The sequence below is a fragment of the Plectrocnemia conspersa genome, unplaced genomic scaffold (genome assembly GCF_051122295.1).
Source record: "Plectrocnemia conspersa isolate PC_06_02 unplaced genomic scaffold, ASM5112229v1 ptg000013l, whole genome shotgun sequence".
NCBI lineage: Eukaryota > Metazoa > Arthropoda > Insecta > Trichoptera > Polycentropodidae > Plectrocnemia > Plectrocnemia conspersa.
The window spans coordinates 17,705,766-17,730,943 of record NW_028277177.1 but is presented as its reverse complement, the minus strand read 5'-3'; the positions used below and the strand labels follow the sequence as shown (position 1 = coordinate 17,730,943).

The window sequence follows — 25,178 nt, the reverse complement described above, 5'->3', positions numbered from 1 at the left end:
CTAGTAGGAGTGGTGATTTCATGTAATACATATATTGAGATAATTTTACTATACTTACCCTTTGATTTCGGCTGAAGAATAATAAGCTCGTTAATTAGTGGTATTACAACTCGTATGTTGCCATTTATACACAAATGAGATGCACATACCACTAACTATACAGAGCATAGTTATAAGGATGTCGTATAGCGCCTACTAAGAAGAATCTGAAAAGAAAATCTGTTATTAATATTAATTAAAAAATATAGAATTACGATAATAACTCACCGAATATTTATTATTCGCAACTAAATGCTACCTTTTTTGTAGAATAAATGGTGGTTAATTTTTATATAGTCACTGTCATTGTATACTTAGCGTTTTTATAAGACCCGCATAAGTACGACAATAGCAGTGACCAAATAAAAATAATTTTGAGCTACGATTGCTTGTTTTACAACAGGAAACACAATCATCATCTACAAACAAACAGTGAAGAAACAGTCAGAAATCAAAGGTGGTAAGAAATCAAATTTTATTCTCATTCTTACCGATGGTCCCGAAACACATCTAGTTCTCATTTAAATAATTATTTCTTTTAAAAATAAATGCTGCTTTATCTTTACGCAGTCACTGTTATTGTCTACTTTGCGTTTTAAATAAGACGCGCAAAAGTATGACATTAACAGTGACCAAATAAAAATATTTTTCAGATATGTCTAGTAGTTAAGTAGGAGTGATGATCTTTTATTTTCCGTATAAAAAAACTCGTCATATTATCTACTTTTTAATTATATCTGACTTAAATTATGCTCATTGAAATTTATTATTACAAATATATGATGCTCGTGCACAACTATAAAGCGTGATTGCTAGAGATTCAATTCTGAAGTATCTGAAAATAAAAATATATTAGTTAATGTGCTGATAAATGTAGTATATTACATAATACTTACCGAATATTTTCTAATTACATACGTGGTTTTTAGCGGTGTTTAATCTTTACGTAGTCACTGTTAATATCCTATTTTACGATTTATATGTATATAATACGGATAAATACGACATTAACAGTGACCAAACAAAAATATGTATTTCAGACGCACTCAGTAGTCTAGTAGGAGCGATAATTTCATGTTATATTAAGATATTTTTACTATACTTACCCTTTGATTTCGGCTGAAGAATAATATGCTCGTTAATTAGTGGTATTACAACTCATATGTTGCCATTTATACACAAATGAGATGCACATGCCACTAACTATATAGAGCATTGTTATGCCCATTATGAAGAATCTGAAAAAATCTGTTAGTAATATTACTCAAAAAATATAGAATTGCGATAATAACTCACCGAATATTTATTAATCGCAACTAAATACTAACTCTTTTGTAGAATAAATGGTGGTTAATCTTTATATAGTCACTGTCATTGTATACTTTACGTTTTTATAAGTCCCGCATAAGTACGACAATAACAGTGACCAGATAAAAATAATTTTGAGCTACGATTGCTTGTTTTACAGCAGGGTAAACACAACCGACAACTACAAACAAACAGTGAAGCAACAGTCATAAATCGAAGGTGTAACAAGTAATTGCGATGAATTTTATTCTCATTCTTACCGATGGTCACGAAGCACATCTCGTCCTCATTTAAATAATTATTTCATTTAAAAATAAATGCTGTTTTATCTCTACGCAGTCACTGTTATTGTCTACTTTGCGTTTTAAATAAGACGCGCAAAAGTATGACATTAACAGTGACCAAATAAAAATATTTTTCAGATATGCCTAGTAGTTAAATAGGAGTGACGATCTATTATTTTCCGTATAAAAAACACGTCATATTACCTACTTTTTAATTATATCTGACGTAAATTATGCTCATTGAAATTTATTATTACAGATATGATGCTCGTGCATCACTAGTTGTAAATTTTAAAGCATCTTTGCTAGAAATTCAGTTCTGAAGTATCTGAAAATAAAAATATATTGGTTAATCTGCTGATAAATGTAATATATTACATAATACTTACCCAGTGGCGTAGCTATGGGGGGGGGCGGAGGGGGCGGGCTGCCCCGGGCGGCACTTGCTTGGGGGCGGCATATTCGCGATGGAATCATCTAGTGTGGTTCTTAATCCTGAATAAACTAAAATTTATGTAAATCTACGAATAGCAAGAGCTTAACAATAATCAATTTATAATTTTAAGAAATGCTAATTTTATGACTGCAAAAAATGTATGGGGGGGGGTGGCAATTTTAAGGATTGCCCCGGGCGGCACATACCCTAGCTACGCCACTGTACTTACCGAATATTTTCTAATTGCATTTAAATACGTAGTTTTGTAGTGGTGTTTAATCTTTACGCAGTCACTGTTAGTGTCATACTTTACGATTTATATATAACACGGATAAGTACGACATTAACAGTGACCAAATAAAAATATGTTTTTTCAGACGCACTCAGTAGTCTAGAAGAAGCGATGATTTCATGTAATACATATATTGAGATAATTTTACTATACTTACCTTTTGATTTCGGCTGAAGAATAATAAGCTCGTTAATTAGTGGTATTACAACTCATATGTTGCCATTTATACACAAATGAGATGCACATACCACTAACTATACAGAGGATTGTTATAAAGATGTCGTAGAGCTCTCATTATGAAGAATCTGAAAAGAAAATCTGTTAGTATTATTACTCAAAAAATATAGATTTGCGATATTAACTCACCGAATATTTATTAATCGCAACTAAATACTTACTCTTTGTATTAAGAATAAATGATGGTTAATCTTTATATAGTCACTGTTATTGTATACTTTGCGTTTTTATAAGACCCGCATAAGTACGACAATAACAGTGACCAGATAAAAATATTTTTGAGCGACGTAAGTCTGTTTCACTTATATACATATAATTTCAATTTCAGTTGATGAAAATAATGCTCGTTAATAAGTAGTATTACAACTCATATGTTATCATTTATACACAAATGAGAAGCTATACCACTTACTTACCGAGCATTCTTACAAATATGCCGTAGACGTAGAGCTTTGCCTCCGAAGAATCCGAAAAGCTAAATCTGTAATACTTGCAAATATATTATTTAGGATTAAAAACCTCACTTGAAATTTATCAATCGCATTTTTATATACTCACTCTTTTGTAAAATAAATGGTGATTAATCTTTATACAGTCGCAGCTATGATATACTTTGCGTTATTAATGATACACGCCAAAGTACAACCTAGCTGAGACCGAATAAAAATATTATTGTTCAGACGCTCTTAGCAGTCCAGTAGGATCTACGAATTCCGTGTTTTACGTATACAGTAGCGTACAAAAAAAAACACGTTTCCTTCGAAATCATATAACTATATTAATGATCCAATACTTCTTGATCACTTTTATTATTAAATTATTACTCCTTAGAAGATGGACAGATGCTTTATCTTTAATTAGTCTCCGCTATTGCCTCTTTTACGTTAAACAAAAGTCGCGTAAAAGTACGACAATAACAGTGACCAAATAAAAATGATTGTCTTAAAGTTAGATAGATGGTTGCCTGTTTTAATTATATTAATATATAACTCGCATTTCGAATTAAAGCATGCTCGTAAATAAATAGTAACCCAGCTTATATATTGTCATTGATATACAAATGAGACATGTTGTAGAGCTTTATTTCCGAAGAATCTCAAAATATATCTGTCAGTAATAATGTTAATAAATATAGTATGATTCTAGAAAAATAGCTCTAAAACATAACCATTGAATTAAAATAGAAAACCTGTAAGTGTTGTTTTATAATCTTTAAATAAACACTGTTTTTGCATACGTCGCATCTTATTTAAGACGGACATGAATGACCAAAAAATATAAATCAGTAGGCGTACTATACTATGCACGAATTAAAATTGCTTTGATGTACATACAATTGATATTTAATTATGTTTCTGATTTGCAAAATACTAAAACATAAAAACGTAATAAATTATAGTACACCAAAATTTTAACGAGTGAATGGCACGAGAGCTTATTAATGCTTTATGATCCTCCTTATAAAACATTCAACTTGTAGAATTAGTGTTTTAACAGACTGTTGGAATTCACATCCTTTGTATTCAATATTACACATAGAAAGCAGGCGAATCCTAATACTCTGCCAAAACACACGAATAATCTATTTGTGTATTAAATATAAAACAAAAATATTTAAGAAATTTTTAGTGAAAACATAAAAGTATAACATAATGTCTAAGAGAATCATAGTAAGAAACAAAACATAATTTTAACGATATAAAAACCTTTCAATGCTGTTAATGTTCGCTTCGTTGTCTTGAGTCTTCTTGGTCACTTATTGTCACTTCACATAACCACTTGTTATCACTATCACTACTGCTCCTTGTCCTTAGCACTAAGCCTGTAGCAGAAACTGCACTGAAGTCTCTTCGCTCGAGTTCGTCCTTATATACGCTCGAACTGCAATCCGACACCGGCAATTTCGCAAGGGTGTTGGGAGCTTTGAAATAATTAATTTTATTTTTTTACAGCGTTTTTACAGATGATTTTAAAAATATAATCATTAAGTTTCACTACTTGTTATGTATACAATATTAATATAAAATCAAATTGCATTAAATTGATAACGCATTGGAATTTCGAAATTAACTAAAAATTAATTGCTCTACACATCCTTGCGGATCGATCGATTTGCAAAGATGCATTTATTTTATCCGATTGGGTAGACAAAATATCAGAATTTTAACATTGATCAAATTCATTCTAGTGTTTTATTTAATGATTATATTTTTTTTTTGGATTTTATTGACGTGCAAAAAAAATTTCTTAGGAACGTTTCAAGTAGCGCGGTTTTTTTATGTACGTTGGTAAACCTATTTTAAATGACAATATTTCCATTGCGAATATAGTAAATAATAATTACTTCCTATTCTTTTTGGTAAAAATTGTTGATTTATAAAATCATTGCTACATTTTTGCCCTATTCGGGAGACAAGTTATTAAATACAATATAATGATTTATTTTTGGATGAATTTTGTTGACGTGCAGCAAAATTTCCTAGTAGCGAAACTATTGGATGAAACAAATTTTTTAATACATTTCAATATGTTTTTGTTTATGGAATGTTTTTTATAATTAATTAAAACATAATTGCTCCCAACGCTCTTTCATCGTCAGATATCTGACGCTCTTGATGTTCACAATGATGCATTGGAAAGAAAACCATTTCTTTCCAATGCAGTTTTTAATAATAATTAATAAAATTAAAAAGCTCGATCTTTATTTTAATTAGTGAATTTATGATTACTTATGATTAAATATACTAGAGGTGACTCATTAAATTTCAAGAACATTTCAAAGGTTTTTGACCCAACATTGGCGGATGCATCGCTTCATTTTCTGCAACATTAGGCGTCGAGCTTTGTAAAATGCAAATAACGAATGCCAGTTAATTTTTATTTGTCAACGGTAGACGTGTGAGTTTTGGATGAATTCCTTTTTTTTCAAACACTGGAGCGGGTAAAACTTCGAAGACCACCGTTGTAGATTTGACCTTTAACCTTTTGTGAAAACATTGCTTCGTTTGTCGTAAAATTTTAGGCGTCGAACTGCGTAAAGTGCAAACAAAAGTTCCTGTTGCATGCATCGTTTAATTTTAATTTGTCGTCGGTGGTAGCAAAATCTTTCTTCAAATACCATCTTATTTAAATAGCGAGAAAGCTTTATGGACCACCGTCAAAGTCTTCGTGTATTGTTTAAATAGTTAATAATTAAACAAATAGAAAAAGCTCGCATGTTAATATACGCTTTATCATATCTTGAATACATAAGCAATGCAATACATTTTCAGAAAATACGAACATGAATCGAGCCATTATGATGGTAATAAATCTATGATCAAGATACTTTTTCAATACTTATAAAAAATAATAGATATTCAAGTTCAATCAGATAATCCTGGTATATCAAATAGTACATTAATGAAAATTTTACGATTAATTGCTGAAAATCTATAACTTAATTAGTTATTTCAATAGTAATGTTTTATTTAATTCTGTTTTTTCAGTTAAATATTAATACTTTAATTATGACTTTTAAATCAGATTATCAGTTGTGAGAATTGAATTTATTTGAAATTTTCAGGTTTCGTTATCTCGCTCGTTTGTTTCTAATATATGTACATTCAACGAACTTGCAATAACTTGTACTTTAAGAACTATAAGGGATGAGCATATTGTTCTGCAAGGCATATAAAATAAAAATAAATACATTTTCTGTTATTGTTATATTTAAATTATAATAATAATGGTTTCTCGGAAGGGAGGCTAGGAAAAAATTTGCACTGTTTTTATAATTCTTAATTACAAATTATTAAAAATAGTTTTATATTTGGCGACCGTTGTTATACTATGTGAGATAACGCTGCTTCTTAGATCAAATTTAAAACTTTTCTCAAAAAAGCGTGCCTATCGGAAGAAATTTCAAGTCATAATTTTCCGAAATATTTTGGTTCGAGTAACTCCTTCCACCAAGCGCCAGCCCTAAAAAAATAATACAAAAAAAATATATAGATTTATATACAAAATTAGCTAGACTAACTTCAAGCAGGGCCGGCTCTGAGTATATGTAACCGATTCGCGAAATTTAATAAAAAAAGACGGTAATAATATTTTTATCACAAAATTTAAAATTACAATTCATATAGCGACATATCATTCTCCTATAAAACACGATGAAATCAAAATTGTGCGAATTCTGGGGCCGGATTTGTCACCTCAGACTTTGAGAATCTTTGTGAAATCCATATAGACAGCTAGACAAAACTCCATCGTCAAAACTCAAACTTCAAAAGCAGAGTGAAAAAGTTTCCAAATAGACGCATAAGTAATTTTAAGAGACTTCAATGACAAAGTAGGCAGAAAAGACATATTTAGAGAAGTGTCAGAATGGCACAGCTTACACGGAAATACCAATGAAAATAGTGAATGACTATGCTACTTTGCAGCAGCCAATAATCTAGTAATTAGTAGCACATGCTTTTCACTCAAGAGCATGCTAAATACCAAACCAAAAAACTAAAAGATAAAGACACGACGATGAAATAACAAAGCACTCTTGAAGAAAAACTAAATATAATTAATGAAACAGAAGCGTGGAACCATAAGAACATATAAACACAAAATAAATAAAGAATGGACTGAGGCAGAATACAGAGCCGCAATCTCTGTGAAAAACGAAACAAAAAAGAAATGCCTACAATGGAGCACAAGAAACAACACATAAATTTACAAAGAAAAATAACCACAAAATTGTGCCAAAAGAAAATAATCGAAATGATGAAAGATAAGCTGCGAAAAATGGAAAAATAAAGAGCACCCAACCCTAGAGGTTTTTATAAATTATAGCAAACAACATCTTTCCAACCACGTCTAAATGCCCGCAAAAATTAGGAAGGAAAAATCCTATAGAGAAAAAGGTAATCATAGGTATATGGTACGAGTTCTTCGAAACTCTACTAAGTCCTGCAGAAGAGCAAAATTATAGCCGAGAAGCAGCCATCTTTTCAACAGAGATTAACATTTATGACCCTCCGCAATTGAAGAAGTAAGATCAGCTATGAAAAGCTTGAAAAATCACAAAGCGAGGCGAATCAAAGAGGCTGTGTTCTTGTTACAATAATACATAAAGTAATATGTAAAGCCTGGAAAAACGAAGTAATTTCAGAAGACTGGATGACGGCAGTTATTTCCCCCGTATGAAAAATGGGGGATAAATTAAATTGTAATAACTACAGAGGGATCTCACTATTCAGTACCACATACAAAGTATTCTCAAACATTATATATAAGCGGCTGAAAAATTATGCCAATGAAGTACTGGGAGAATATCAGTGTGGATTCCGAGCCAATAGGTTTACCATATTCTAGCGCCGTAGAAGAAGAATCAGAAAAAATATTACAAACGATAGGAGTAATTTTTTCTTAGCGAAAAACAGTAAACGAGTGAATAGTGACACTGGATAAATATATTTGTTATTATTGTTTGGGGCAATTTATATTATTATATATAGATTTTGTTATGGTCAACTCTTGGCGGCACTCTAGTAACACTGACATGACGGTTTCTCTCGACTGACAACCCTCGGCGCGTTTGCGTCCCGTATATTTACAAAAATGTAAGCTTCATATCACAATAAATACTACTGCAGCGGCTCAAATTGCTGTGTCTAATTGACACCCGTCCAGGGCCGGCCCGAGGGGCAGGCAGTACAGGCGATCGCCTGGGACGCTAGATCTTGTGGGGCGCCGTGATACCAAATAAAGGCGCAATATTTACTTAAAATTATCAAACAATATTGTTAAAGAATATAATCTGATATTATTTTTTGTATACACTACTGTGCACTCTTTAGATTATTTCACGCGTAAAAAATCGCGACGAAAATAAAACTACAAATTCTTAAATACCCACAATCGCAAAAAAAATATGGTGTCAAAAATAATATTAAATTACTTTAATTTGAATTATATTTTTGCGCTCATTTAATGAGTTATTAAAGTATTAATATGGGGGGGGGGGGCGCAAATTTAGTTTTTGCCTGGGGCGCACAATAACCTAGGGCCGGCCCTGCACCCGTCACCATCCTGTCGCTAAAATATTAAATATAATTAATTTTGTTCACCCTATAAATTAATTTCTTTATTTTGTCATATGTTACTTATGAACACATTTTAAGAATATTTAAATACAGCTAATATTTATAAATTGTGATTTAGAAGTTGTTTTTCATTAATGGAAACTATCACCATTTTTTACATGATAGTCTCTGGAACGTATCCCCCGTTCAAAAAGAGAATCAGATGTACCTGTATGTATTTATTTATATAGCAGATTCTATTTGAATCGATTTAAAAGTAAAAAATTTAATGCGTATACGATGAATTATTTTTATTATTTGAAAAATTATTTTAATTTTAGATAATGCAATTTTATTTTTATTTCGAATTATGTTTATGGCCAACAAAAAAATGTTTCAGACCTAATCTTAAAAAAATTTATCAAACGTCAAGCCGGCTCTTAATAATACCCGATTGAAAGATGCCGGCTGAATTAAGCGGTATTTTTTTAAATTTATTACGAATATAATAATATTTTAAACATTAAATAATGTATATAAAAGTATTTATTTAAAAAACCTTATGTTAATAATTTATCAATCAATAATGCTGTTTATAATTCACACGTATTATATCCAATAGATGCAAAAGAAGAATCTTCAAATGGCAAAATGCCTGCCGAATCTCCTATTATGGCATCGTTTCGTTTGTACGCTGCTGAATTGACGGCCCGTCATGACAGACACGAGAGATTAGTAAGAATCAGCAGAGACGTTACAACAGAGAGCAAACGTATAATATTCTATCTTCATTCGTTAAAGTAAGAATTTTTTCTATTTCTAACTTACGTTTAGTATCTGTTTATTCATATATTGATATTTTAGACCTGATGAAAGATCAAACTTAGATGTAGCGGAAAACCGCATCAAAGCACTTACGGAAGGCTTATTAAAAAAGGCAGCTGCTGAACTAAGAATTGGTGAACTTTCTGTGGTAACCGTTCCGAAAGTACTTCAGCCGGCTTTCGAAGAGATGTCGGAAGCTTATTGCTTGCTGCAATTTTTGAAGGACCCGGACGCTGCACAGATAGTGACATGGTGTGACCTTCAGAAGTTGATTTTCATTAAAAAGGTAGATTCACCAAAATGAGAATATATTATAGATCAGCAAAGAATTCAATTAAAATTAACTCTTAAAGTCATCTCATGGCGTCCTCATTTGAGGTTAATTGTCTTTTTGTCCTTCTTTTTTGCCCTTTTCACCCTTGTTTTAAAGTATCGACATGTAACAATACATATTATTATAACAGTAGTCCTTAGAAATATTCAGTTTAAATGGCATTTATAAAAAAATTTAGGATGGAGAAACACCGGTACCACATTTCTCGATGCGCCCTATGGATTTCATGTTGGGCGTGATGGATTTCACTGGCGAACTCATGAGAATGTGCATCTCAAAAGCATCTTCCCAAGACTACGACGCGTGCTTTACAATATGCAAATTATTACAACACATTCACATTGGAGTTCTCGGTTAGAATAACTCTCGATTATCAATTACACAAGATTTGGTTAACTATTTAATCGAAATTATGTTTTCAGGTGTTCGATACCAAAAGGACTTATTTAAGAAGATTGGAACATTGAAGCAAAGTCTTCAAAAAGCCGAAGACACTTGCTATAAATTGAAGATCAGAAGCTTACAATTGTAAAGTTTTAATTTATTTTATATATAATAAAATTTCTTTTTATATTGACTAATGTAGATAGTCTTATTATTCCATCGCTGTATCAGTACCACCTGTTCCATGGTAACACAAAAATAACAATAACAAATTTTGACCATATTTGATTTGTTGTTTTTCCTATGTAATGACAAATTGAGAATTAAAACTGCTTCAAGTAAAAAGACAAATTGTTAGGAATTGACGGGATTTTAGAAATAAACACATTCGTCTTTATATGTGCCAGTCCTTAGACAAATGGGAGAAAATGACAATTGAGAGCCAATAGCAATATTTTTCAGATGGCCGTTCGCACAACAGTACCATATGGTATACAAGGCCATTAGAAATATTTTTAGGCGTATGTCTTCAAGTCTAAAGGTTGAGTTTTTATATTGTGGTAATTTATGCTAAATAAGGCCATTCCGAGGGGTGGGCTATACGGGCGGTCGCTCGATGTGTTATTTGCTTATATTTACCTTGGTATTGCTATCTTCTCGATTCCTCGATTTTGCTCCTGCAGCAATTCAATTTATTCTCCTCAAACAAAAACCCTGAGATGGTATTTAAACAAAATTTTCCATGACGATTTTTTTTATAGCTCTCAGGAATTTGTCTTTGTTAAAAACTACCAAGATAGTTTTTCAACAAATATTTCCATGACAACCTTTTTTTATTTTTTTAGCTTTCACGGTAATTCCGCGAGATGGATTTGAAACAAAAATTTCCATAATGGCCACAGCCTTTTCTTGTTCTAGCTTTCTTGAGGGCCATTAAAAACTTCACATGCACAAATCTGCGACAACGAAAAAAAGATTTTATTTTCTACCCTAAACCTGCAAACGCTCATGATTCGTCTATTATTTTATTCAATAAAGGCCTATCCAAACAGAGAGCGAAGCGAAGGCGTGGCGAGGCGTTTTTATTTTGTAATACACCGAGTCCTTCGAGTCTCGTCACACAGAACGCGAAGCGTTCCGAGGCGTTTTCGCGGCGTCATAGCGAAGCGAAGGCGTAAACATAGCGAAGCGAAGGCGTGACTATATTTTATTTTTGACTGTTTTATTATTAAAAATTAAGAAAAAGGGCAAAGGATTTGGGTACACGACATAAATAAAACCCGGGAAGACTATGGAGAGTATCATAGGCTCCATAATTGAATCTTATGAAGACCGATTTTACACTTATTTTCGTATGTCTAACGAATAGTTTGTAAACAATCACAACTGGCACGCTTCGCCGCGAAAACGCCTCGGAACGCTTTGCGATCGCTTTCTGTGTGACGAGACTCGAAGGACTCGGTGTATTACAAAATAAAAACGCCTTCACTTCACTCTCTGTTTGGATAGGCCTTTAAGGAGACTGGGCGATGAGAGTATGCAATTTTTTCGGGGGACCATAGCTCTATATTCATAGAAAGGCGCATCAAATTATACACTGAGGATTTTGAGAAAATCATATTTCTTTTTATCATAAGATATATGGATTGATACGGGTAGGTAAATAAATAAAACGATTATTATTTTTACAAATTTTATTTTATGTGCCGTGAGGGCAATGGAAACGGTGTAACGTCAAATCTTAAGTTATTAATAGGTAGGTAGTCGAAAAATGTATAAAAGCCCACAATAATTCACGATAAACGATGAAAGACTGCACAGACGCACGTCACTACTTGCAACTTGCGACAGAATAAACGTTATGTTATGTAATGTCTAAGTTTGAATATTTTCATTTCTGTAGGTAATATTTTGATGGGATCAAAACAAAAAACTTAAGTTTTGATTACTTCTTTTAAGTGGTATATAGTTCGTTTCCATTGGTCCGTAGGCCACTTTTGACTCAAATACGATTATTCTAAGCTAATAATTGTTTTTTGTTTTAACAGTTTTTCACACATGCCAAACATCTGTCGAAATTATATGAACTGTATTTTTATTCCAGTCTGTTTGTTCTGCAATCATCTTCAATATTTTATAACAAAATACATCTTTAATATTTTCTCTGTAAGCTTCGATAACAGCAGGAGTGGCTCGTCTTTAGGGGCCAGAAGTGCCAGACCCCAACAGTAATTGAAATTAATTATTCAAATGATATAACATACAAGCATGCGATTCTTATTCCTGAGGTAGCTCCAGATGATAAATTAAAAGTTAATCGCGTATCTAATTTAATTTTGTTTTATTTGTTAGTATTACTTATCTTCAAACTAGCAAAGTGAAAACATCTACTCCTATTATTTTCCATACTCACCATGTCTTTTGAATGCGGAGCTGTTGCATACGTTCATCATAATTGTGGCTTAAGCCGCACGAGAAGAAATGGTTTTTAGATTTTATTATAGCGATATAAATTTAAGTCTTTCAATGCGAATAATAGTCGTTAGCCATTTCATAACAATAATATTTACATTCAAAGTGGATTTCCGAATTTAATTAGAAAATTATGATCAGAAATGTACCCAGCAAGTGTCGTAATCTTTAAAATGTGTGGAAAGAAAAATATGTATTTATTTCGTAAATCAATAATACTTATGTTTGGGATATAAAGAAATTATAGTTGCTTTTTATATTCAATTCTTTGCATTTAAACCAGCACCTTGCATCCTGATTTTAAAGAAAATGTTAAGAATTAACAGTGCTTTCATTCATCTTATTAGTGTAAAAAGTAAAGTGTATTTTTTAAAATAAAATGTCTTGAATGGAACTGGAATCTGTTTTTATCTGATATATTTCTTATAATATAGGTGCATGTGTCCTGTGTTGCATAAATCCAACAACAATGTAAATTGACAAGTTTCATTATTTGCTATTGGAGAATGGTTATACTTAATTTTTTAGCAACACTTAAATTAAAAAATAGTTGTAAGTTACTATATTTTATTATTATCTATATAAAGATGTTGACAGAAGTTTCGCAGCGTAATATATAGTATCAACAGTTAAATTATAACAATCCGATCTAGGAGCAGAGACGAAGCGAGCAAAACTTTTGTTAACGCCGAATCGTTTAATGGTATTTAGCTTCTTTCTCGTGTTCTGAAATAATAATAATAACGAAATTGAAATTGATTAATCGGAAGAATGACCATGTACTGACTAGTAATAAACATAGAATCGAAACTCACTGATCTTGTTCCAGTTCAACACGTAAAAGATGAAACAGCCGATCCCGACCATCTGATAGACGGAAGCGGGCGACGCTTTCTTTGGAAAAACGTATTTATGACTCCATCTCCAGTATGCTGTAATATTAATTGTATGTTTTCATACAAGGAAATAAATATATTAGTAGCGGCGATAATCACCTCTGCTAGTAGCGGCTATCATCCCTTGCGGAGTCTTATTGCGGCGTTGAAGCCATGAGGTAAGCTCGTTCAGTTTCACCTGTCCGAATGGAGTATCAGCTGTAAAAAAATAGTTAACGACATCGTGGTTAGGATTTGCACAGTTACATAACGCACCGTTCCAAAATATCAAAGCCTAGTAACCCTTTCCGTAGTAACGGGCCGGATCGTAGGGACCGTGAACGGCCGGATTGTACTCCTTGGGATAGTCTCCGAAGCCCATGGTTGACGCTGATGAAGAGCGGCTTAGTCGATTGACACACGGACAGTGTTGCCACACCTAAGACCGAAATCTATCGAATGCAAATTATATTCTATTTAATTATATATATAATACTTGCAAACTATCACTGATACAATAGTGAACAATAAAATATTCGAACATAGGAAAAATACAATAAAAATAATCGAGTACGAAGTTTCATTTTAATAATATTACTGTAGGATCAGGGCCGGCCCGAGGGGCAGGCAGTACAGGCGGTCGCCTGGGGCGCTAGATCTTGTGGGGCGCCGTGATGCCAATAAAAGGTGCAATATTCACTTAAAATTATCAAACAATATTGTTAAAGAATATAATCTGATATTATTTTTTTTGTATACACTACTGCGTACTCTTTAGATTATTTCACGCATAAAAAATCGCAACGAAAAATAAGCTACAAATTCTTAAATACCCACAATCGCAAAAAAGAGTATGGTGTAAAATATAATATTAAATTACTTTCCTTTGAAATATATTTTTGCGCTCATGTAATGAGTTATTGAAGTATTAATAGGGGATGGGGGGGGGGAATGCGCAAATTTAGTTTTTGCCTGGGGCGCCAAATAACCTAGGGCCGGCCCTGTGTAGGATCGTGAAGGGTAAAGGTTTGTAACAATTTGTAGTAGAGGGGCTACACCAATAAAAGTTTAAATATTTAATAAAAAAAGCGATATTATATTAGACAAAAATAACGAATAATTAGACGAAGTTAGGTTAACTAAGTTACAATAATTTTATACTGGGAGGGCTGCAGCCCCACAGCACATATAGCCAAAATGCCACTGCTGTAAGACATGTAACTTCACAAGTAATGTTTCTTATTTTTTATTCGCTTCTATAGAAGCGTCCGTGATGCATGGTGTCTCGACATGAAATTCAAGTCACGTTGACTCCCGTTTTCTTTATAGTGGTAGCACTGAAATATACTTTTACGTTGTCATTTGCCACATTACTTTAATCAAAAAAATGTAGTTTAGACAAACTTAAATATTATTAGTATTGATTTTAAAGAGATAAGAAATTCAATACTAGTCATTGAGAAAGTTAACACCTGCACATAAATAACTTGAAAATATAAGTAATTTATATACTTTCAGCAATTATAGTATAAGTGTTTTTTTATTAATTATTTTCTTTGACGGCTGTTTCTTCTCTTATTTTTGCCATTGGCTGCCTCCAAAAGATTTTTCCACTCCAGCCTGTCCTATACTGGGACAGAGCCTGACACCCAGTCTTAAAAAAATAAAAAGCTCTGCTTTTATTATTAGCATTTAATTTCTGAAACATATCAAACTTAATATTATCAAATATTCTTTGGTGTATTCGTTTCTTTATCCATGCGTTTATTTCGATAGACTTCTTGGGTACTACGTATGCAATGATTTTTTTTTTGGTTCGTTTTTTCAGCACGTTTTTCATCGAACCAATTCAATCTTCTATAAGGTATCTTTTCGACTGATTTTTCCGTTTATTTGGTTTATTGCGTTTTGACGTTGGATCCACTGTTCGTCACACACAAACTTAAGGATATCTTATGATTTTTTAATTTTTATCAAACGTTTGACGTATTTCATTAATTATTAAAAATATAATCAATTAGAATCTTTCAGTACATTCCGGGCGGTATCTAATATTGGTATTGGTGTTTAAGTGCTCCAACGGTGGTAAATCGTGTGATTTCGGCGGCTAGTTAAAGTCACCATATTGTGAAATAATGTGATCTGGGAACTTTTCACGCAAAACATCAATGTGAACCATATCAATATCCTGGATTTCGTGGCAAAAGAAGTAATCGGTTATATAGCTCTCACCGTTGATTTTTACAGTCTGAAGTTTATCATTTTCAAAAAAGTAAGGCCTAGTGACGCCGTCTGACGACAAAGTGCACCAAAACAGTCACTTTTTAGGCATGTAATATTTTGAAAAATCAGCATCTAATCTGCGTAATAATAATAATTTATGAAAGAAAGGGAAATGTCTAGCTGGAATGTTGTAATACACAAAGACTGTGTTTTAAAAAATATTTGGCTAGAAATTGGACAACGTATTTAAAATGTAAATTGTTGTTATTATTGCAATATTGAAATTGAGCAGCGCAAGGTAGGGCAACACTGCGAACACTGAACTGGCATAGCCGCAGTGACAGGCAAAATATTCTCCGAGCGGCTGACTGAAATATATCAAAAATGGTGCTCGAAAGCACTATGATCTGCGTGGACAACAGCGATTATATGAGGAACGGCGATTTTGTGCCGACGAGACTGCAGGCGCAGCAGGAAGCCGTCAATCTGGTGTGTCACTCTAAGGCTCGCTCGAATCCCGAGAACAACGTCGGTCTTCTCAGCCTGGCCGACCGCGAAGTCCTGGCCACCCTCACCGGAGACGTGGGCCGGATTCTGGCCAAGCTGCATCGTCTGCAGCCCTCGGGCACCATCCACCTTCTCACCGGCATACGCATAGCTCATCTCGCGCTCAAGCATCGCCAGGGCAAGAATCACAAGATGCGCATCGTCGTGTTTATCGGTTCGCCCATCGACGCCGACGAGAAGGATCTCATCAAATTGGCCAAGCGTCTCAAGAAGGAGAAGGTCAACGTCGACGTCGTGTCGTTCGGAGAGGATTCGGAAAACAACGGCGCGTTGACAGCGTTCATCAACACGCTCAACGGCAAGGACGGCAACGCCGGAGGCAGCCATCTCGTGTCCGTACCTTCCGGTACCTGCGTCGTCTTGTCCGAGGCGCTCATATCGAGTCCGATCGTCGGCGGAGAAGGCGCCGGCCCCTCCGGCTCCGGGATGTCTCAATTCGAGTTCGGCGTGGATCCTAACGAAGACCCCGAGCTGGCGCTCGCTCTGCGCGTGTCCATGGAGGAGCAGCGGCAGCGTCAAGAGGAAGAATCTCGCAGGCAGCAGACCGCCGAAAATCCGGAAGGGAGCAGCGGCACCAGCGGCGCAGACAGAGAGAGCGGCGCCATGGGTAGGGCTCTGGCCGTCTCGCTCGGCAGAGAAACTATGGACTTGTCCGAAGAGGAACAGATCGCGTTGGCGATGCAGATGAGCATGCAGCAGGAGAACGCGCCCGACGAGAGCATGGACGTGTCCGAAGAGTACGATGAGGTCATCAACGATCCGGCTTTCCTTCAAAGCATCCTCGAAAACCTACCCGGCGTGGATCCGCAGAGCGAGACCATCCGCATGGCTGTGACCACTTTGAAGAATAAAGACGGGAAGGACGACAAGGATGTAAAAGACAAAGATAAGGAACAGCCCCCGAAAGAGGAGTGAAAGGTCACCCCTGATTCGTCTTCTATTATATATACATATAATCTTTAAATTGAATTTATAACATGCTATTTTTTTTCATATGAAATAAATAAAGTATTAAATTGTAAAATATCTTTTATTCCAGTCGAAATACAATTGCTTTGTTATGATTTTGGTTTACAACTTCAGGTCGAGTTTCATTTTCATAGAATTTGTAGGACTTTCTCTTCCTCGTTTTGCAGCCCTTTTAGCAGCCTAAAACAACAACAACATATATTTATAAATGAAAACCATGATCGTCGTGTTGAAATTACTCATACAAGTCATCAAATTTACTAACAATTTGAGCGGATTTCTAGTTATGTATATTATCTCCTTGACGAAATCAATTAACGAGTAAGTCAAATGTTGTCTCAAAGTGATCAGATAGCAAAGACCGTTCCCCAACTTTTACATTTTCAAAACAAAAATTCGAGTTCCATTGTTTAAAAGAATCGAGGGATAGTAGGGACACTGATCTCTTCCCGACTGTATAAGCTGGAACGTTGCTTCAATGCTTCGTTCCGACTTGGAATATACGAGAGTTCAGCTCAACTCAAATCAAGCAGTTAAACTTTAAATCTTCTAGATTTAATAACGCGAGAACTTACAATGTAACACTGGCAAATATATAATCTATATCATAATTTCCATTATTGTATAAATTGTATGGAAATATTTCCACTGCTACAACTTAAATATAGTTTATAAGACTTTGTAATTTTTATTAAAAATTAAATAAATCAAGTATCTTACTTGTCATATTCCTGTAATATATACAATTTTGATATTTTTTTATGTCAAAAGATTCGATAATCTTATTCTAATGTAGAATTACATCTAATTTGGTTACCTGTGACTTCCAGCTATTCCAAAAAATTAGGTTGGCGTTGAAGAGAAAATGTTTTGACACCATCGATGACGCCCAAAAGGGTTAGACTGAGGCCTTAAAGGCACGTCCAGAAAATTTCTACAAAAGGTTTCAAAATTTTCTATTATCGTCTCCGGTGCTGTATTGACTCAGAAGGGGTGTATTTTTAATAAATTAATATCATATTGCAGAATAACAAACGTCTTTTATTTGTTTTTTGATCAGTCCTCGCGAATTTGGGACAGTGTATATAATGATTTCATGAGTTGTTATTTTTGTTATTAATGTTTAATTGAATTAAATTCATCGTATGAGTTAAAATAAGAACCATTTAATATTAATAATACTGTCCAGTGAGAGCTGCCAAAATTTATGATGCTCGATTTATGCGGATTGATAGATAGTTGATAATTAAAAAAATATAATTCATTTGCATCGATGATTGCAGTTATTGTTATAGACATACAATATATATTTACAGCTTCGTACAGACGTGGCAGATACTTGCTGCAACAAATTTTAAATGTAGATGAGACAGCACTATATTGGAAAAAATGCGACTGACCTTTCATAGCATAAGATAAAAAAAAACAAATATACCAGGACATAGGTATCAAAAGACAGGTTAAACATTTAATCTGTCGATGTCCTGGTGGGATTTTTTTTTAAATATAAATTTTGTTTTGCACTATGGGGACCCCGAGACGACCGTCCGTGACGCAGCATAAGTGAAAGTGAAGTCCCGCTGAGCCGTGCACCCGAACTAAGCGGCGTTCTACAACTACACCGCACCCCCGCCCCCGCAAGCAACGCGCGGAGTGGGGATACTGTTGCGCACCCGACCGGGATTATAAGGCGGTGCCAAAAGGCTCACATTACACATTCGACTCTGGACTTCTGACACTGCAACACTCACTGGACGTTTGTACAGTTCGCTGTACAAACGTCCTATCACAAATCGTCAACCGGACCTGCCGATAACTACAAATATAGAAGCGTAACCGCGACCGCTTCAGCACCATGTGTGAGATTTAGAACTGTCAAAATTTTGACATTATCAAATTTAGGTGAAAAACTTTCAGGCATTATGCTTCAGTATGGTGATAAATGCCTGCGCATGTCACCTAATTTTAAGTGTATGATATCAAACTAATTAATTGTAATATAAAATGTTCCAAGACGATCTTCATTACCGTATAGTTTTTTGTTAGTAATGTTATAGGTATTTTATTTACATATTTGTACATGTATTTTAATCTTTATCAGTCTAGCACTTATCTCTAATAACTTACTTTATTTTCGAGATCTTCATAATGATCCGCAAATAGATTTTTCAATACTGGGTACATATGAGGAAGTATTACTAAATTCTCGAAAGCGATCTAAAAATAAAATCATTAAATAAAAACACATTGTAAGATACACATGGTGGTATCTATAATTAATATTAGACATGTAACGTTTATTTACTGAGTGAAATGTAAAAAAATTGTGTTTTCCTATTATTTTTTAACTTGAAAATGATTTTTTAAAATGAAAAAGTAAATGTAATTTATCTGTTTTTAAAAGTCATCTTTTGGTCTATACTTTTGTATGTTGATTCTAAATGTCGCAAATATATATTTTTACCTCCATATTATCAAAAGCAATGCCGACATTTTTAGATTTCATAATCTCTTCCATTTCTTGAGAAAGCCTCGGAACTCGAGCGTAACGTTGGCTGAAGTGCGTGAGAATGGTAAACTTGGCATTCATTTCCTGTCCGACGTCCACAGCTTGTCGAGTGGTCGAATGAAATTTTCTATTAGCTTCGTCAGCTAAATCGTCTTCCATTGTTGCCTCATGAATCAATATATCAGAGTCTTTACCTAAAATTGATGTCACAATTACAATAAATAATGATATGAAACCATCACAGTAATTACCTATATTCACGAGGTTAATGCACGGCATGGTATCTCCGGAATAAGTTATTTTGACCATATCGTCGGTTGTTAAAGATATGCCATAAGCGTTTGGACAATGTTTAACAAGGCAAGTTTCAATGTTTGATAACTTCAAATGATTCATTAAAGTTTCCAGTAATGGAGCATCGGTAGTTTCCTGTAAAATAAATTTAATTGAAAATACAATCTCAAATATATATTAATTCGAGCTTGCATTTACGAGATCGCTGTTCGGGAACATTTTAAATTCTTGGAAAATCCTCTCAAACCGTCTATCATATATGTAGAGATAGCTCAATATTTGATTTGGCGCTAATAAATACAGATCGTTATCTTTGTATGAATCTTTTCCATATATTCTATTCAATGCTTTTCTACGATGTTGCAGGATCTGTATTAGCCCTGTAATTTAATAGTGTTTAGTGATCGTCGAATGCTTTTTTATAAGTTTTGAATAGTACCTAAATGATGATCAGCATGTAAATGGGAAATGTATATAGCTTTGATATTCTTCATCACTCGATCTATGTTTTCTTTTCCATAGAACCTTATTAGTTGGCCATAAGTGCCTTCACCGCAATCGAGCATAATCGAATTATTTTCACTGTAAAAAATGCATATGTGTTTTAGGTTTAAAAATTATAATACTCTTTGAAATGCATATTGACTTACTCTATATGAATTAGTATACAACTCGTATTTCGCGTTTTATTTGGAATGCAAGATCCGGTACCTAAAAACACAATTTTCGGATATTCTTTCCCTGAAAGAGATTTTTTTAATGCATCTGATGTCTTCAGAAAGTCTTGCAGTGACTGCTCAAAATGTTCATAAGCATATGGTTCTTCAAGCCATTCTTTTACTTTAAGATCAACTTCAAGTGTTCTAGAATATAATAAATTATATTTAATATCATTATAAACACTAATAGTCAATTTGGCTCAAATATATTGAGCTCGGTGTAACTTTATAGCTGAAATTGCTATTTAGTATTTAGTGATTTAGATATATCGTTAAGTACCGTCAGATGAAATTATAACTGAATAGGGCTGAAAACAAGTGATTCGTTTATAATTTTTTTTGCTGTAATATCTAGTTTGACTTTTTACAAACTACAGTAGCATGCAAAAATCTGGTTAGATTTCTTAGAACTTTGTATCTCATTTAGGGGTACATATTTAGTTATCTAGTCGATTTGACTGTCAGCTTTCGTGATGAAAATATTTATAAAAATTATGATGTCAAATCATCACTATAAAAATGTAGGTCTTACCGATTTAGATTTATCGTTGGCCTTAAATTAAAGGAAGTTAATGCTCTACAGCTATGGATGTTCTCTTTGCTCGGTTCATTATTATCTTGACACTGAAAACCCAACGATGCATTAAAATATACTGAAAAAATAATTCACAAAATGATACATACATCTTTAATTATCGGGAAGATATCTTTATCGAGCATATTCAAGTGATATTGCATTCTATGAATTGACTGTGAAGAATTACACTTGTTAGTTGTGTTTAAAATCATATGATTTGTTGTCGATGGGAAACTTTTGATGAAGCTTTGATATCTGCAAATAAAATATTGTCAAAAATTATGCAATAAAAATATTTTATCGATAAATTAAAACACTGACTTATCAGTTTGAATTATCTCGTCCGAAGTAAAATGGAAGATGATAGTTGGAAAATATTCAGGATCAGTTGCCGTTTTTTCTTGATACCTTCCGAAACTTTCATTCTCTATTAGGCTATCCAAGTAACTCATATCGGGTACGTCAATTACTTGAATAAAGATAATTTAATAAATTGAATTATAAAAATATGGCAAATGAAAGATTTAATTAAATACCCATGAATACACATCCAGGATCGGCAGGATTACTGACTTCGCTTGATAAAACGATAGTTCCATCCGGAAGTGTCACATCTTGGCCGTTTTTTAATAAACCTAACAACGGACCGGGCTGTATTCCTTTATTTACACACATTTGTAAATTGAGCATGCCAGGACGTGGCTAAAATTATTTTAAACCGTTAGAATTTCACAACGGTATTATCTAATTAATATTGATTATTTACTTTTAATTTACAAATGTAACACATAGATGGAAACTCTTCTTTTCTTGGAGCTTGAAGTAATTTATTCAATTCCTCATTTCTAATATAACGTCTTCCAATAACTAAAATTAAAAATCCAATCAATTTTTATATTGTATATATCATAATAAATATGTATGCTGATAAAGTGGTGACATACTTTCGTGTGCATAGTTATCATTATCTTCTTCCATTATAGTATCTTTTATATTATTCACCAAGTCGTCATAAATTTTTATTTCAGGATTATTGCTTAAAGTATAGGTAAAAATGAATTTACGGTTAGGAACATTCAATAAATTATTATAAGAAACATAATATATACCTTTCCAAAGATATAAGTTGAACATTCATTACTAAATCTTCGAAATTTGTTTCAGTATTATTCGCCGTTTGTACTTTCAACTTATTTAAAACAACAAATTTTTGAGTTGCAGTGAAAAGTTCGTTCTTGGAAAACAAACAAATATAATTAAATGTTGCAATTAATTTACAAGTTGTATCAGTTGATAATTAAAAAAGTATTATACCAATTCAGGCGGGCCATGCAATTGAATTTTCTTTATACCCGAATCTTGTAAAGTTAGGCACATTCCAGGAAGTCCACCCATATTGTCCCATGTGGCAGAAGTAATGAACAAATGTTCCAAACAAGATATTTTCAGTTTATATTCGTGCGCAAGTCTTTGGGTGCCTTCGCCGCAGTTAAATAAATACCTTAAAAATAAAGACACGATAAGTTTACTTAATACTTACAATAAAAAATAAAAAAATCAACGCTTACCTGGTTTGATCAGTAAACATATACAACGATTTGGGTGTTCCAGGGGCGCCCGAACCGATAACTCGGAACGAGATCAACCCTGGGGAAAAACGACTCATGCGATTCATACTTTCAAAGAATTCATTAAGCGATGGATTTATCGAGTGTTTGAATCTAATTGATGATTTAATTGTGCTTACACAATTAAAATAACTATTTGCCCAACGGGTTAGCCGATTTAAATGCATAAGTTTAAGTGTATTTGCAGCAATTACGCGTGCAGTTGACCTGAGACGTCAATCACACATAACCTACAATTTAAACGTCAAAACATTTCCTCGTTTTAAGGTACCAAGGACGATAAAAATTGACCATTAAATATCTATATTTTTTAATTAAAAATATTATTAATTATATTTGTTTTAATTAAAACGAATATAATTAATATTATTTTATCAACTAAAAATATATCTTACATTTCTTTCAAGCAAAATAAAAAATCAGAAGCAAATTAAAAGGTAGTCAAATTTTGCTAGTTACAGAGCAAAGAAGACTAAATATAGTTTGATTTAAATGTTGTAAAAAATATTATCTTCTCAATCTCTGTATATATTTTTTTATAATTTATTAATATTCAGCAATATCCGAAAGCATATGGCTTACTATTGGGAACACACAGTTTAAAAATAAATAAAAATAGTAATTAGTGTTTTAAAAAAAGTTAATAATTATAATTATTTGTAAAACTTAGTAGCCATACACATCATTTAATATTATCAATTTTGCTTTAATCAAATAATATTTTAATACAAAAAGTACATTTAACTTTTAATGATTTTATACATTAAATATTTCTAGTCGAATTATATGACATTCTTTATGCCTGAACTACACTCTCTAGAAGTTGGTTAAGGTTGGCCAAGGACGGAGAATATAGGGGGTTACTTCGATCGAGTTTGGTCTAAAATCTCTCGGAAGTTGTCCGAGGTTACCTAGAACAGGAGGTAAAGTGGGAGTAATTCAGTCGACTTGGCCAGCTTCGAGCGCTTCCGAACATTGTCAGCAAACGGACCGAAGTCAATGAAACTGAAGTCGGAGCTGCTCTTTCGAGCGCGAGCGGTGAGATACTTCCTCTTTCGCTCTCTCGCGTGTTAAGTGACGACACCGAGAGAGATAATGATATGGTTTTTCGCAAACTGAGGTAGAACGAGTAACTCGGTTCAATTTCAGTATGAGCGTAGGCGTACTATGGTAAACACGCATGATTAGCGCTGCATCGTGGTCACATGCTCACGTCCGGACGGCATATGAAATTTGGGGCAGTGTGGCAGCTACCTGGAAGTCGGCGACCTTGGCCGACTTCAGTTGAACTTTGGTTCGGACAACTTCCAATGAGTGTAGTTCAAGCATTATAGTATATGTATTGAAGAATTTTAAATGAAAAATTTCTCTACTTTGTCACGGTTTTAGTAATTAAAAATACATTTATATTATACTTACTTCAATAAAAATTTTAGCTGCGTAAGCAAAATGCAATTTTGTGAGTCAAATGTCCAAAAATAGTTTTAACAAATTTGTTTAAAGTAAGACTATATGTATTTAGAAATAGAAAAGCAAACTTTAATGATTTTTGCCGACGGATGTTAACGGGTGGCAAATAAATACAGATTAGACCGCTGCAGTAGTATTTTATTAAGAAGTATATGGTTTATATAGTTATTGCACGCTGCACGAGGCAGAACCAGCCTTTGCGAATCCGCTAAAGTGTTACCAAAGTGCCGCAAAGTTTTGGCTATAATAAAACCGAAACAAATACATATGTGGGAGCCTAGATTTGTTATGGCCAAAACTTTGCGACACTCTGGTAGCACTTTAGCGAGCTCGCAACGGTGAAGAGAAAGACCGTCACGCTAGTAGTTATTCTTTAGATTGGTAATCTTCAAGGCGTTCGGACGCGTCGTCTTGCATGCGATAAATAATCATGTAAACAAATTCATAATTCAATAAATTACAACTGCAGCGGTTCAATCTGGCTTTCATTGCCACCCGTCACTATCTCCGTTGCAAAACATATATAAATGGGCCACCACAGTTTTTCATAGCAAAATAGTAATTCCTATGATCATTTAAAATGAACGCTACTATAGTTTTTAGTAATATTTAAAAATTCACGATTTGTGGCTAAGTAAGCCGTACTGGTAAAGTATTGTAACACGAAGATGCGTTTG

At 33.5% G+C, this 25,178-nt stretch overlaps 4 protein-coding genes across 5 annotated transcripts; 2 read left to right on the top strand and 2 right to left on the bottom strand.

Moving 5' to 3' along the window:
• Positions 1 to 9,050: 9,050 nt before the first annotated feature.
• Trax (Translin associated factor X) lies at positions 9,051 to 10,397 on the top strand. The gene is made up of 5 exons (XM_088201928.1): positions 9,051 to 9,135; positions 9,278 to 9,455; positions 9,520 to 9,766; positions 9,993 to 10,167; positions 10,237 to 10,397. The coding sequence occupies exons 1-5, from the start codon at positions 9,117 to 9,119 to the stop codon at positions 10,344 to 10,346; spliced, it is 729 nt and encodes a 242-aa protein (XP_088058054.1). The 5' UTR covers positions 9,051 to 9,116; the 3' UTR covers positions 10,347 to 10,397.
• A 2,823-nt stretch (positions 10,398 to 13,220) lies between these two features.
• ATPsynF (ATP synthase, subunit F) lies at positions 13,221 to 13,974 on the bottom strand. Of its 2 annotated transcripts, XM_088202461.1 has the most exons (4): positions 13,849 to 13,974; positions 13,666 to 13,764; positions 13,486 to 13,602; positions 13,221 to 13,396 (listed from the first exon to the last, which is right to left on the bottom strand). In XM_088202461.1, the coding sequence occupies exons 1-4, from the start codon at positions 13,925 to 13,927 to the stop codon at positions 13,368 to 13,370; spliced, it is 324 nt and encodes a 107-aa protein (XP_088058587.1). In that variant the 5' UTR covers positions 13,928 to 13,974; the 3' UTR covers positions 13,221 to 13,367. The 2 variants fall into 2 exon arrangements, with proteins under 2 accessions (XP_088058587.1, XP_088058588.1); XM_088202462.1 differs by lacking the exon at positions 13,221 to 13,396 and having other exon boundaries at positions 13,457 to 13,602.
• A 2,065-nt stretch (positions 13,975 to 16,039) lies between these two features.
• Rpn10 (regulatory particle non-ATPase 10) lies at positions 16,040 to 17,359 on the top strand. Its single transcript, XM_088202963.1, has one exon. It carries the CDS (start codon positions 16,153 to 16,155, stop codon positions 17,248 to 17,250), a length of 1,098 nt encoding a protein of 365 aa, XP_088059089.1. The 5' UTR covers positions 16,040 to 16,152; the 3' UTR covers positions 17,251 to 17,359.
• On the bottom strand, positions 16,105 to 23,274 carry RNaseZ (ribonuclease Z). The gene is made up of 16 exons (XM_088202962.1): positions 22,972 to 23,274; positions 22,718 to 22,904; positions 22,513 to 22,637; positions 22,348 to 22,439; positions 22,170 to 22,270; positions 21,940 to 22,105; positions 21,725 to 21,872; positions 21,511 to 21,658; positions 21,359 to 21,450; positions 20,758 to 20,970; positions 20,547 to 20,689; positions 20,306 to 20,487; positions 20,065 to 20,242; positions 19,769 to 20,007; positions 19,432 to 19,521; positions 16,105 to 17,484 (listed from the first exon to the last, which is right to left on the bottom strand). The coding sequence occupies exons 1-16, from the start codon at positions 23,196 to 23,198 to the stop codon at positions 17,407 to 17,409; spliced, it is 2,409 nt and encodes an 802-aa protein (XP_088059088.1). The 5' UTR covers positions 23,199 to 23,274; the 3' UTR covers positions 16,105 to 17,406.
• Between the last annotated feature and the right edge of the window lie 1,904 nt (positions 23,275 to 25,178).

Bases quoted from the DNA above. Each gene is read 5' to 3' on its own strand.
- Trax (XM_088201928.1), top strand. The intron at 9,767-9,992 runs GTAGATTCACCA...AAAAAAATTTAG, and splicing joins AGTTGATTTTCATTAAAAAG to GATGGAGAAACACCGGTACC. The intron at 10,168-10,236 runs GTTAGAATAACT...TTATGTTTTCAG, and splicing joins CATTCACATTGGAGTTCTCG to GTGTTCGATACCAAAAGGAC.
- ATPsynF (XM_088202461.1), bottom strand. From the start codon at position 13,927: ATGGGCTTCGGAGACTATCCCAAGGAGTACAATCCGGCCGTTCACGGT. The intron at 13,765-13,848 runs GTTACTAGGCTT...ATTTTTTTACAG, and splicing joins GGCCCGTTACTACGGAAAGG to CTGATACTCCATTCGGACAG. The intron at 13,603-13,665 runs GTGATTATCGCC...TTAATATTACAG, and splicing joins GATAGCCGCTACTAGCAGAG to CATACTGGAGATGGAGTCAT.
- Rpn10 (XM_088202963.1), top strand. From the start codon at position 16,153: ATGGTGCTCGAAAGCACTATGATCTGCGTGGACAACAGCGATTATATG.
- RNaseZ (XM_088202962.1), bottom strand. From the start codon at position 23,198: ATGCATTTAAATCGGCTAACCCGTTGGGCAAATAGTTATTTTAATTGT. The intron at 21,873-21,939 runs GTATTTAATTAA...TCTTTATTCAAG, and splicing joins TCCTGGATGTGTATTCATGG to TAATTGACGTACCCGATATG. The intron at 20,243-20,305 runs GTAAATGCAAGC...TTTATTTTACAG, and splicing joins TGTTCCCGAACAGCGATCTC to GAAACTACCGATGCTCCATT.